The sequence below is a fragment of the Psittacula echo genome (assembly GCF_963264785.1).
Source record: "Psittacula echo genome assembly, chromosome: 7".
NCBI classification, from domain to species: domain Eukaryota; kingdom Metazoa; phylum Chordata; class Aves; order Psittaciformes; family Psittacidae; genus Psittacula; species Psittacula echo.
Window position 1 is genome coordinate 5,442,171 of NC_137740.1, and position 14,154 is coordinate 5,456,324.

Here is a 14,154-nt window from a genome sequence, read left to right on the forward strand (position 1 = left end):
GCTCTACAGAAGCCTCATCACTTGTCACTTGCCCTGCACGCGTTCAGCCTTTTTGCTTCTACACACACACACATCCTCTGTGGGTTTGAATATTAAAATGTTTTCTTTTGAGCCCTAAAAATACCAGGTTGTTTAGAGATTGCCTCGATACCATGCTGATTTTCAAAATGTGCTTTTCTGAGACCCAGCAGGAAGCTGGACCTCAAAAGAATCCTTTGTGAGGCTTCGCCTCCTCTCAGAAATAGCATTATCCCTAGATGATATATGAGCAAGTCAATGTATCAGAAGGTAGAAATTGAAGCTAATAGATTGGTTTAGATAAACTTTTCAAGGGCATTATTCTAAGTAGGAATACTTATGTATTACTTTGGTAATAAAATACTGTTTAAGCCAAAGTGATAAAGATTCTGGCACTCCAAGGCGTGCTTGTAGGAGCCTCATATTCATGTCCTGGCTCTGGAGAGAGCTTTACTCATACATATTAAACAAAATTGAGTCTTTTTATTGTGACAATTAACCAAAGTGGGATTTTTAAATAAAGTGTGAACTTTTGCATTCAGCATTGATTTCAATCAATTTCCACTCATTTTCTGGGAAAAGTACTTCTTTGGAGTTCTGTTATTGCTTTAAATGAAATATCACTCCCTGGCTGATGCTGAGGGTTACAGAGATAAAGCAAGTCTGGTGCTGACCCTTAGACAGATTGAATAGCTCTAGCACTGCAGCCCCTAAAGATCAGCCTGTCCTGAGACACCCTGTATGAAGCTACAGGTAGCTGCTGCTGCTTCTTATATATACCTACAGATACTGATTCTCTACCTAGGATGCTGTGTAGGTAGCAACTATGTAACATAAAACTTTCTATTGAATTATAGCTCACCAGAAGATACCAAAAAAATCCTCAGTTGAAGCTTTAGTCAAATTATTAAAGCAAATCAAGTTTGACTAGATTTTAAAAAGAGAATCATGGAATAGTTAGGGTTGGAAAGGACCTTAAGATCACCCAGTTCCAACCCCCCTGCCATGGGCAGGGACACCTCCCACTAAACCATGCCACCCAAGGCCTCATCCAACCTGGCCTTGAACACCACCAAGGATGGAGCATTCACAACCTCCCTTGGCAGCCCATTCCAGTGCCTCACCACCCTCTCAGTAAAGAATTTCTTCCTTAGATCCAATCTAAACTTCCCCTGTTTCAGTCTGAACCCGTTACCCCTTGTCCTGTCACTACAGTCCCTGATGAAGAGTCCCTCCCCAGCATCCTTATAGGCCCCCTTCAGATACTGGAAGGCTGTTCTGAGGTCTCCACGCAGCCTTCTCTTCTCCAGGCTGAACAGCCCCAACTTTCTCAGCCTGTCTCCATACAGGAGGTGCTCCAGCCCCTGATCATCCTCGTGGCCTCCTCTGGACTTGTTCCAACAGTTCCATGTCCTTTTTATGTTGAGGACACCAGAACTGCACACAATGCTCCAAGTGAGGTCTCACGAGAGCAGAGTAGAGGGGCAGGATCACCTCCTTCGACCTGCTGGTCACGCTCCTCTTGATGCAGCCCAGGAATAGGTTTAATAGGTTTAAGAAATTCAGGTATTAATTGATTTTGATACCAGGATATGTTTGCTTTTTTTAATTCCATAGGTGTATTGAGATCCGGGTGAAGCACTGATGAAAGAGAAATTATACTGCTTTTTAACGGAATATTTTGATGGATGTTTCTTACTGTGTTTTTTTAATAGCTACTACAGCACCACCATGCAGTTCATGAAATTTCGTACATTGCAAAGGACATCACAGACCATCGAGCGTTTGGATATGTATGTGGAAAGGAGGGAAATCATAGATTTGTGGCAATAAAAACAGCCCAGGCAGTAAGTATCAAATCACTGTCATTTCCTAGAGTGTAACCCAAGAGAAAGGCTCTGTTCATAAGAAGGTGTTCAAGAGGCCAATCTTGGGTTGTTTCTGATTGTGCTACACTTATCACGAGTGACTGCTTAGATGTTAAATGCCAACTTAAAGAAACCAGCTTGGGGAAAAGGCAATGTGTTTCTCTGTTTCTGATTTTTAATGATGTACTATTTATAGTTAGTTATTGTTTTCCTTTCTAATTAAGCTTGACTGGGTACAGCTAAGCTTGGTTATATTACTATACTCATTTAAACAGAAAGTGATAGATTCCAAAGAGCTACTTTGCATATAGTCTACCTTCTTTCCATTGCATGAGAAACCACTAATAAATACTCCATTATATTCATATATATGCCTTTTGTATTCATAATGCTTTTTATATTTAATTATAAATACATCAATTTAGTATATTAATTATCATTAATAATATTAATAATATTGATTATATTGAAATATTATCATTAATTGTTAAATATAATTAGTTTGATAGAAATTGACCTGAGCCTGGTTGCTAAGGGAGAAATTCCTTCTGTATGAAGTTCTCTCCGATTGTGGAGATGCTGTAACTGCTCTATCAACAGGGTGGGTTAACAAGTGTGTATTTTCCCATATAGAAACTTTCCTTGCTGTTTTTGCTTCCGTAGGCTGAACCTGTAATTCTGGACTTGCGAGACCTGTTTCAGCTCATCTATGAACTGAAACAAAGAGAAGAAATGGAAAAAAAGGCACAAAAGGACAAACAGTGTGAACAAGCGGTATACCAGGTACACGCATAAGCTTAGACTACTGCCAAGAAAAGTATGGTGTGAAATGCCCCCCAGAGTTGCTCCAAGGAGGCACTGAGCATCCTCAGCATTTCTTAACAGCAATGGGTTTGAATGGTGTTAGCTTCAAATGGACAAGTAAGAACCTAACAGCCATCGTGAGCTCAGGAGTAGGATTAAACAGTGCTGAAAGCTAACACTTTGGGTATGATGAACATGTTCAGCAACTAGAAATGATCTATTCATTTCCTGCGTAGTGTTTCCTCTCATTCAGAAGGAAAACCATAATGAAAGTAAGTGTGTTGTAAGTCAGGTTTTTACAGTGTCTAATACTTTAGGGAAGATTCAATATACTTCTGAATGTGTGTATTTGAATCAAATCAAATAAGGTGCTGATTGTTAAACTTGGATGAAACTGGAATAAAATTACTTTGTACAAGAATGTGACTTTATCTGTATACTGGAGAAAGAAAACTATATACTTACCTGCCCATTTTACTTATTTCTTTGCTGTCCTTTAGTTTCTGAATACAGTTCTTTTATCTCTGTTGTTTATGTTCTTTGCTTTTACTGCCTGTCCTCTTACTTTGCTGTAGACAATATTGGAAGAAGATGTAGAAGATCCTGTATACCAGGTAATTTCTGAAGCTGTACGGCCTTGGAGTTTCAGAAATGATTAGATATATGTTATCTTCAAACACAGCCAAAACCTTTAACAAGATGTTCTGAAGCTTACTGAGATAGATCTTCTGAGAAACTTGTGAAATTTTGACAGAAAGTCGCATATTTGGAGATAAGCTGTAAGCAGTGGCACAATGTATCTGTATAGGATAGAATATTCCTAAAATGTAGCTTGCAAATTCTCAAATGAGATTTGTCATCATTATTGAATACAAAGCCTAACTGAAAAGGGAGTTACTTTGAGAATAAGGAAGGTGACATCTTGTTCTGAGAGTAATAAATTGGCATTTTGTCTTCTGTGGGGCCAGAACTTAATTCGGAGGGGGAATATTTGGGTAAAAACAACAGTGGAATTGCTGTTATAACATGCTCCCTTGTTGGCGCTTGGGCTATGATTTAATAATAGAGCTCAAATTTAAGCCTTGTTTCATCCAAGCAAAATGTCTGGGAGCAAAGATGATTATCAGAAATGTGTCAATATATTCACGTCCAATACCCTACTGAGTGTGAAGGAGAAAAAGCTGTAATTTCATTCTCATGTTTTTGTACTGAAACTAAATAGATGATAGTTTACGGGGTTTTTTTCCTGGAGGTTTTGTGTTCTTCCACTTAGGTATGTCAGTGGGAGGCATGCTATAAAAACGGGTCCAGCCATTAGTGAATATTGAAGAGCGCCTAAGGTGCAGCGAGAGAGATGATAAGGATTAGGATGCCCTAAATTACTATTCAGCTTTTATAATGTCAGGAGTTTTACTTTGTGCCCTTCACAATAAAGCAAGAACCTGAAAGTGAAAATTGTTGTGACAGCGTTTTGCTATGTGGCCTGTTATATGAGCACCAGCCTATTCCCCCAATTTGGATTTAGCTTTTTTGTTCATAGATAATAAATAGATGCCGAAATAATTGCCATTATGTAAAAGAGGCAAAACTCATGTTGACTTCGGAGAATGAATATTGGGCCACAGGCGGTCTCCCTGGTGAGAAAGAATTAGGAAGTTGCTCTAATGATCATTAGGGGAGATTTAGGTCTATTTATTGCCGGTTTATGAAAGATGAAACAACCTTACTCTGCTTTCCAACACACCGGTTGTCCTGCTGCCAGCCTGTGCTTTGAACTTGTTTCTTTAATGCCTGCCTATGTTTTGACGTGGAATTCCAAATCGCCTTTTTCCCTTCTGTTTCATCTTTGACTTTTCCTCTCTGGCGGCTGGTGTCATAGTACATTGTGTTTGAGGCTGGACACGAGCCAATCCGTGAGCCTGAAACGGAAGAAAACATTTATCAGGTATAAAATTACTAACTTTGGTGTTTTCATTGCAATGATTGCAAGCATTTAGTGAAGTGCATTTCATATATAGTTCACTTTTATTAGTTTTCATCTATCACAGAAACGTCTGGCATTTCATTCTGGTGACATGACATGAATAACCTGCCCAGTCTCAGTGTGATTCTTCTGTTTGTCATTTCAGCTTCTGCAAATTGTATTCGTTTTGTCCACTTATAAAAGGTCTTAAAACTTTTGAGCGCACCAGATTAAGTGATAAATAATGGATTCTCTTTTTTTCCTGATAATTTGGGAAACATTTTACACTTTTACAGATCCTGAAATCTCATGGATTGCTCATCCAAGTAATTCTTAGAAAGGCATTTTGATGGGATTGCTCTTCTTTCTGCCTAACCAAGGAAATCACTGACAAAACCTAAGAGCTCTCAATGGATACCCCCCAGGCTGGGGAAAATATTTTCCGAGTGCAAATGTTATGTTAGCGCCCAAGCTTCCATTCTTCACACTGACAAAAATTGCATTAAAAGCAATCTAAAATAATCTTTTGTCGTTCAATTTATCCTCACGGGATCAGTCCAGGGTTTATTAAAATATAATGTAATTCATTTTGTGTCACATACTAGAGGCAGATCTGAAAATAGACAGAAATCTCTGTGTGCTGGAAGAAAATAGTGATTTGAGGACATCATTTAGTGTGGAGGGGAAGAAGTTCAAGCAGTGATTAAGCATTTCATCCGGCTGTACTAGAGGTTGATCTGCTAATAGGGAGAGCGTTTCTAAAGTAGGCAGGAGCAAGGATAGAACAAAACAAAAGGAAAGGTATTTTTTTAAGTAATGATAAAAGGTAGGAAGATAACAGGGGAAAAATGACAAGTTAGAGTAGCTGTAAGCCAAAATAGAAAGAAGCTAAGTGGGAAATGGAAATGCAAGCTAAACATTAGAAAATAACCATTTTATTAGCCCTATCACAGGGTCATTGAGTTGAGATTCATTTAATCTGCCTGTGTCGATTTCCTGGCACCCCTGCCGCACACACTAGAATATGCATCTTTCTGCATCTCTAGACCAAGACACACAAGGCTCTCAAGGTGAGAGTATGTCTAAGGTTGAAATTTTACTACCACGTAGTGTTGCAAGTGTGACTATTGTCAGGGAAGCAATCCATTAAATAATTACTAATCTAGTTCATAGAATCATAGAACCATAGAATAGTTAGGGTTGGAAAGGACCAAAGATCATCCAGTTCCAACCCCCCTGCCATGGGCAGGGACACCTCACACTAAACCATGGCACCCAAAAATCCCATGACAACTACAATCAGGTGAAATAAATCTGATTGTTGTTCATCAAAGTGCGGAGCTTTTAGTGGTGTTTTAGAGATGTACCAGTGGAAGCAAGCAAAATGGGATTGTTGCTCCTGGTGTTTGGAGATCCTGGATCTAACTTTGGTGGGTAGGGAAGAAGTCGGGACTGTGTCCTGAGGAATGGCCTAAAGAACAGGAGGCCTCTGGACAGTTTCTTTTCCTTAAAATGGAAATTAAAGACAATGAGCAGATACTGGGGTCACTGTCACCTCATCTCAAGACACTGCTGTTACTGTCCTGTAAGCCACCACAGAATCGCTCAAGGCTTCACTTGATAGTGTCTGGATGTGAAGAAGTGTTTCCTCCCAGATAATTCCTGTGATTAATATACCACACTCTCAGTATATGCAGGTCGAGCATTGTCCTCTGAATTTACTACAGGCAATACCTGGAATACTGCAAATGCTGAGTTTAAGGAGCAAGGTGTCTTCTTCCGTTATCTATGTCATTGACATGCTGTAGTATCACTGGTGTAGACTTGCCCAAGACCACAAGCTTCTTAGTTCCCATGGACTTTGTGAGCTTTTGGCTTACTATAAATCTGGGTTCCCACCATGCAGATCTTACACTCTGATCACTAGGAAATCATTTCTCTTACAAGATCCTGATGATCTCAGACCCATCCAGGCTACTATTAAAAATTAAATTAGAAAAGGTCCTGTTTTCCTGTTTTCTTTTTTTTACTTAGTAGCTTTATTTTAGTTTGAAGCAAATTGGTGCCTGCTTCTATTATTTACTACAGAGCCTTCCCCATACTATACTGTAGTAATCATGTATCTGCTCAGAAACCACCTGCATCCTCACTTCAGCCTCCTCAAATCTTTCTTCTGGTGCTGCTCTGGGTTTTCAACCGAGAGCTGGTATGTGAAGAATTCACTTGTCCCTTGGTGGGAAAGAGTCCTACCCAGCAGGAGAGAAAATATATTCCACCTGGATGTGGAAGATAATGTGCCAAAAGTGACAATTTCTATTTCTTTTTAACATAGCAGAGGTCACAGTTTTCTTTTTAAGCATTCATTCTCTGTCTGTCACCTTCTTTTGATACATTACCCCAAAGACTATCTGTGTCTGTCTGGTCTTTTAATATTGTCTGTCTATGTAAATTACTCTAATATGTGTTAGGCAAGGACTTGATCACTGAGCATGTACAATCCTCTTACCTAGTGTCAGATTTCTTAATAGCATCTCTTTTCCTGCCAGTTGTTTCAGTGAGGTGGGGATGAGATTTTGAGTGGTTTTCTGTTGTGTGTGTAGCAGCACTGGTCTCTATGGAGAAGCAAGTTCAGCTCGATGAGGCGTTGTCAATCTGAGATGGGGGTTTCTGCGTTGTGGTGCTTGTTTTGCTGGTAAAATGCAAGTACATCAAAGTGGTTCACAGCCTGTCACAGAGACAGCTGTCAGCAGCAGCAGTGCTCGTACCTCTTTGCTGATATTTCTAATCAAAGAAAACAAAAACCAAGAGAAAGCCCTTGCAGTGTAAGTAGCGATGCAAGAAAGCGTGATGCTACGTGGCAGTAAAGACAACAAGAAGACAACAGGTATCGAGCTGGGAGAGAAAAATGTCTGTCAGAAAACTTTCTCTGTCTTGATATTAGAAGTCAGCAGCTTTTCTCTAGTGAAAGTATAAGCTGGAGTAAAGAAGAGGGGATGGATAGTGCAGGGAAATGCTCATTTCCACAGTAAGCTGTGGATAGAAGTGTGCAAATTGGAATGACTTCATGGAAAAGTTGAAAGGAGGAAGGGGAGAATGACTTGAAGAGAAAACTTAGAAGAGGGAAACTGGTGGTAGTTTATAAACAGTTCATCTTAGCACATTTGTCCTCTTTTATGAAGACTAAGTTTTCCAGTGACTTATTAAACAGACCGCTCTTGGTTTCTGCTCTGACACTGTCACTTGAAGTTTTCTCTCATTACAGACTATTATTTCCATGACATTGAACTGTTCCACTGTTACCCGTTTCACATATCTAATGGGATAGATGTTTTCAGTGGAAAGGACCAGTACTTTGAGAAAAGCAAGTCAAGCAGGCTGTTCCCCAGGTTGGAATAGAAGACATCTTTTAAAAGCTCATGCAGTTCCCTTGAGGGTTCTGTGCTTGCGCTTTTGACTTCTGCAATGTGCACCAAGTTAACAATGTGTAGTTTGTCTTGAGCCCTTTAACGTTTAAAGATGGGCAAGAGAATGTTTGAACAGTGGAGAGAGCTTTTTATATAGTATGCAAAATAAGAAATTATAGTGCATCTCAATGAATAAGTTACATTCTTTCAGCTTCCCCTAGATCTTCCCCCTTCCTTCTCTAGTATCACAACTCTAAGATAGTTATTGTCTTAGAAAACAAAAAGGTAATCATTTTGTAACATCTGCAGTTTTATTTCTCCTATTGACCTGTGAGGTTTCATTACTGTCTGAAATGTAACCTGCTTATGCTGAATGCCCTTGTTCAGTGAAAAACTGGCACTGATTTACTTACAGCATCTGCACCAGCTTAGAGCTTGTTCTCTTTGCTTGTGTCATTTACAATAGACATTCAGTGCTTCTAGGGAGGAAAAGAAGTACAATCACAAATAATAAGTATGTAAGCCAGCAGTCCTGAGGCAAGCAAAGCCCAGTATTACAAAGCAACTCAGTTTACATTAGCAGGTCATAAATGCCTAAGGTGTAAATGATGACTCCACTAAAGGCTCACCCCAATTTTAAGCGTGTTGTCCCTTGTCCATGTGAGGCTGTTGACTTCAGCTCCCTGGCTGTGTCAGACTCTTACAGGCCAGTAATTCTTTAGTAAAACTGCAGCATCATAACCAAACATCACTTATAGCAGCTGCAGGGCCCCAGCACTGCAGGGGTACATGTTATGACTTTATTTGACTTAGGTTATTAAGTGAATTGGAAGGGGAAAAATGTAACACTATAGGCCAAGCATCTCTTTCCCTTACTTCAGTAGCTGTACCGTGAATCAATGCCGTGGAGGAAGATGACATACTGACCTGATCATGACTTCATCATACATCACCTAACCCCCAAGTAAAATGAATAAAAGCCATTTCATTAGGAAGGAGATCCAAGTGCACCTGGACTTGATGCAACCAAAATTAACTGAGAATGAAAATCTCATTTCTGAACACTACTGGGCTTTAGGATTTTAAAATTCAGACAGATGTTTTATTTCTTTAGTATCTTCTCGAGTGGTGGTACTTGCTTACATGAAGAGGGAACCATCCTTGATTTCATTAGTATTAAATGGCTACCCTATACATATATGTCAGTTGCTGATTTCAATTTTCATCAAACCTGCTTTGGTAGTGACCTTCATTTTGTGTTGCAGGTTCCTACCAGCCAAAAGAAGGAAGGTGTTTATGATGTGCCAAAAAGTCAACCTGTAAGTGTAAGTATCTTCCCTATTTATATGCAGTAAAGGTGTGTTCCTTAGCTTCTGTGACTGTCATTACTGTGTGTAACATGTTACATTCCTCATGATGTGAATTTTATCAGTGATGTGTTATGGGTCGATTGGGTTGGTTCAGAGTAATCAGGATTGTTATGTCACTTATATCCATCTCATTCATTACTTAAATCTGCTTTCTGGCTTTTCCAACTCATTCTTATGGAAGTCACCATTTATAAATGTGGTATCTGTGGTTAAGAGTCTACAATAAGCCTTCTGCATATTAGTGCATGAACTGTTGGAGGCCGGATTAGGAGGGTTCCTCTATTACCCAGCGCCATATAAGATTTATCACTCTGAGCAAGCACGGACTTCATTTTCTCCCCTGTGTGCTCTGTCAGAGCTGTACTTTATATATTGTGCTCCCTTCAGCTTGGGTTAGTAGGACAGCAGGGGAGGCAAAGTCTGAATAGAGTGGAGCTCAAGAGAGGTAGCATTAGGAAAAGGTATGTCAGAACATTGTGACCTCCACAGTGTTTTTCTGCAACTAAAATGTCTATACCTCTCAAAAGACTTCCTGGTGAATACAGTGTGTTGATAGGTAAAGATTTCATAAGGCGATGTGAATCAAATGTTACCCAAAACCTGGGAATTTGCATTAGAATTACTTTTATGTCATTTGGAAAAAACCCCCAAACACATTAAACAAAAATCCAACCTAACATACACCATAGAAAAACAATTATTTTTCCAATCAAACCAGCTTCTATGGTAGCTTATTAAGAGGCGTACAATTGTAGGGCAGAGATATGGGCAGACAGCTTTGGGAAACTCTGAAAGGAACTACATCGAGACGAAGAGTGCAAAAAGACCTCATTCAGCAAATTCCTGAGTGGCAGAGCTTTTTGTCTATGTATTGCAATGGTTTCCTGGTTATTGTGGGCTTTAATCAGCACAAGGAGTTTTCCTCCCTGTATTGCTACATATTGTTTCTGTAGTGCTCTAAGTACACAGGGGACTAAAGGTCAATATAGACTGTCAGTTCTTTCTCTCCTGTGCCCTACATGGACAGTAGACTATTAAAAAATGGGATTAATATGCTGTTGCATCCAAAAGGCACCATTCCTTTTCTGTGTATTAGCATTTTGAAGAGGGGCAGCATTTGTTGCCATCTATAAGGAATGGTAGCAAGTGGTTGAGAGCAGAAGTGGAGTGGCAGATGCCTTAGCAACAAGGCATGCATTTGCAAAGTGTGGATTATACTGTTTAATACAAATTTGTGCTATAAATACCTCGAGAAATTATTTGATTGCATTTGGTTACACAGAAAATTAGTATTCCTGAGGATTTATGTGAGAATGGAGGAAAACAAAGGAAAAGGTCAGGAATTCCAATCTGCCGTAAGCAAGGGGAAAGTGTATTCAAGAGAGAGGAAGAGCCTCCTTTCACATGAGGATGTGGTAACTCGCACAGCAGGGGCTGAGCACAGAGATGTTGACTATGAAAGATAAGTGATGGGGAGGGGCTGACTGGGGGCCTGAATTGTGACACTTCTGTGGTTTACACACACAAACAAAACTTGCCATAAATATTTCATGATAAGGCACTAGGAGGAGGGAGGCGTCATCGTGTTGCCTGGGAAAATCTAGTAAAATAACTCATGTTGCATATCTAATGAAGGTGTTTGTGGGCACGGAATAGCTGTAGGTTTTTGACTCATTTCTCTCATAGTTCAGTGTTACAATTCTTCTGCTCTACGTTTCCTGTGACTTTTTTATTATCCCTTCAGGGATGTTTCAAATTTACTCCGGGTATAGTCTGTAATTTAGGTCGTTGCAGTACGACTGGATGTAGAGTACATTTACAATCATGTCTGCAGACACTTTGGTATTAGGCTGTCCTGGTAAAGAGCGTGACTGTGAGATATAGAGCATATGGAACCCACTCTGTAATCATCAAATATATTTCATCTGTCATCTGCATGAAGTTGGTTGCTTGACTTAATTCAAGGTTTTTTTTGCTATTTCATGGTTAAATTTAAAAGGATTAGAGCTTTTTCTCCAAACAAGTTACTTACTGTGATTTATGAAGACAAAGAGAAGAGGAAGAAGTAGGCAGCTGAGATTTTGTTTCACCTTTTTATATTAATATGCATTAAAAAAAAAAAAAGGAAAAGCAGAAATAGCTCTTGAAATTAGCAATTTAATATTCCACTGCCCATCTGATTTATTGCTCACCCTTCCACACTCTGTCACTGAGACACTTGCCATAATTTTTTCTTTCCAATTTATAGCTGTCATTATTATATAAACCTCTAAAATTCAATCTGAGGGCAAATAATCAAGCTCATCTACCTGGTTTCAACATGTAAGGACACTTGCTCTATTAGGAGATCTTGCTTTCAGTAATTTCATAATGGATGAGTAAAGTGAGAAACTTTTTGTAGCTCCTAATAGGTTTCAGGCACCATGAATTCTCTCTCCTGACAATAAATACAGCACTTAATAAAAATGCAGCAAGTTTTGCTTGAGTTCAGACTGAATTGCCCACATTCCTTGGACAGAAATCAGTTTTCCATCTTGGGATTGTTTTCCTCTGGTGTGTTCCCAGTCAAGTTATCTCCAGTCTTCGCACATAAAAGTGAGGGATGCCAAAGTAGTTATCTAGGTGCCCTCCACCCTTGACTTCTGTAGCCAATGGAGAGAAATAGCTGCTTCATGGGGAAATTCCTTCTACCTGCATGAAGTGTCCCTCTGTAAGTGTACATCTGGACATTGTTCCTTCATGGCTACATAGAATCTGTAAATGCCTTGCAGGTTTGATAACTACTAAACAGTTAGGCTTAGGTGGGGTGAGATCTGCCACAGCAGAAAAACTAAAAGCCTGAATCCCTTTTTCAGAGGTTGCTTTGAAACTGGGAAGTGTTAATTCATACTGGGTTTCAGTGAGCTAATAGCATCCTAAGAAACCAGTACTGTTGGGGCAGATATTTCTTCTGTGCTTATGAGGTCCAATTGTGGCTGAAGGTGTGAAGCTTCTTCCTGGTAGTGCCGTGAGGCAGAAGTATTCAACATTGTAGATGCATTGAGATAGCTGATGTACTTGCATAACACTGTGCCATCCTATGAGGCCATTTGTCAGAAGATGCCAAAGTACTTTATAGTGTGACTCCTCATGATCTCTGAAGTCAAGTAATGTAAATGTGGTGCAAATGAGGTGGAAAAGAATGAGTCTTGGATCTCAGAATTTGCACGTACCTGCTGAACTCAATTAGGAGTGGTGGCTGGTTGCCAAGTCACTTCCCTGACATTGGGATGAAAAGATTGCTTTCTAGGATTCTTGTGTTTCCCTATCTCTTTGCTGCATCCCTTCTCAGCAAATCCTACTCTCCTGTAGTTTTCCTTTGGGGGGCATGCTCCAAACCCACACTGTTCGTCGTATCCTGTTTCCTCCCTTCCTCTGTATCAACTCACTCTCATGTACTCATCCCTACTTTCTCTCTGCTCCTTCCTTAGACCAGTTCTCCTGTTCTCCATTCAAGTCAGACTAGACATCAAGTCAGACAAAGAAAGCAAGCTCACCCAAAAGGCTTGTGTTAAGTGGTACACATTCCACTGAGAAATTGTAGTTCTGTATGTGGAATTAACTGTTATAAAAAGGTGAAATGTTTAATGAGCTCTTTTTGTCATAATTTTCCATCGTCTCCCTATTATACATCCACATCAAGTTCTACCTGTCATGGTGTTTTTAGTAATAAGAGTCAGACTGTAAATACCCTTCACACAGACTGTCAGTCACATCATAATAAAACCTTCTCTTCTCATCAGAATGTCTAAACTATCTGCTTACAGTTTTATGAAGGCTTTCAAACAAGTCATCTTACTGCGCTATAAAGATTCAAGGCATTATAACTGATGTCTTACAATGCAGGCAGTCATTCGGCTAGTTACAACTATGTGGAAAGTATTAAACTGGGGTGGAATGGATGGGGAGTAATTTGGCTGCCATAGAGCAAGGCATGGGAGGAGCAGATGAAGCTGGGCTGGACCTCGGAATTAATGGGTCTAGAAGCCATAAGGGTTGCCTGATCCTTCTGCCTGAACTAAGAAGATGCATTTGGGAAAGCTCAGTTCTAATTCTGGCTGGGATTATGGTGTCATTTGCGGGTCTGATTTGTTCAGGTCTCGTGTCAGAGAAGGCATGCCTGTGGTTATCTGGAAGGCATGGACAGCCCTGCATCAACGGCTTGATAGAAACAGCTTCAAACTGGTGACATTGGCTTCAGCCTCCACAATCAGGCTTTCTAGATCAGATTTTCAAACGTGAGAAGAAAGTGTGCACAGACCCAGTCTGTGCTGGGAAAGCTGTCCGCTGTATTTACCTGTGGGTACACCCAATTAAACCTTGTGTACAAGGTTTAACATTGCGGTGTGGGATGGGCATTTTTAACAGGCACAGCTACTTGTTGCACAGTTTGAAAGTATATGTGTTATGATAATGTCTTGTGTTGTGAGTTTGTTTGGTGTTTTGCTGGGTCTTTGCTATTCCTATGGACTGAAGTGGATATACATATCGGTATCTGCAGTCTAGACCTTGCATTAAGTGCTCTGAGATTTTGTGCAGCACTGAAAACACCTCTGCTCCATGTGTCCCTCCTCTCAGCTTGCCTTTTGATTTAATACCAGTATTAACTCTGATACCACTGCTGGCTTCTAATGGGAACGTTTAGCACCATACCAAAGGTAACATCTGAGCCCTGAAGGTGAGATGTT

General features: G+C 40.0%; 1 protein-coding gene across 4 annotated transcripts in view; it reads left to right on the top strand.

Annotated features, from left to right (window-relative positions):
• The window catches only part of DAB1 (DAB adaptor protein 1), a gene marked incomplete at both ends in the record, with an annotated part of 120,148 nt that overhangs the window by 79,899 nt on the left and 26,095 nt on the right, over positions 1-14,154 (top strand). For 2 of the 4 annotated variants that reach the window (XM_080623586.1, XM_080623588.1), the window contains 5 exons: positions 1,734-1,865; positions 2,550-2,669; positions 3,266-3,304; positions 4,570-4,635; positions 9,323-9,382. In XM_080623586.1, the coding sequence (XP_080479712.1) occupies positions 1,734-1,865; positions 2,550-2,669; positions 3,266-3,304; positions 4,570-4,635; positions 9,323-9,382 (417 nt within the window). The remainder of the gene's footprint in view (positions 1-1,733; positions 1,866-2,549; positions 2,670-3,265; positions 3,305-4,569; positions 4,636-9,322; positions 9,383-14,154) is intronic. The other 2 variants (XM_080623589.1, XM_080623587.1) reach the window with 2 other exon arrangements.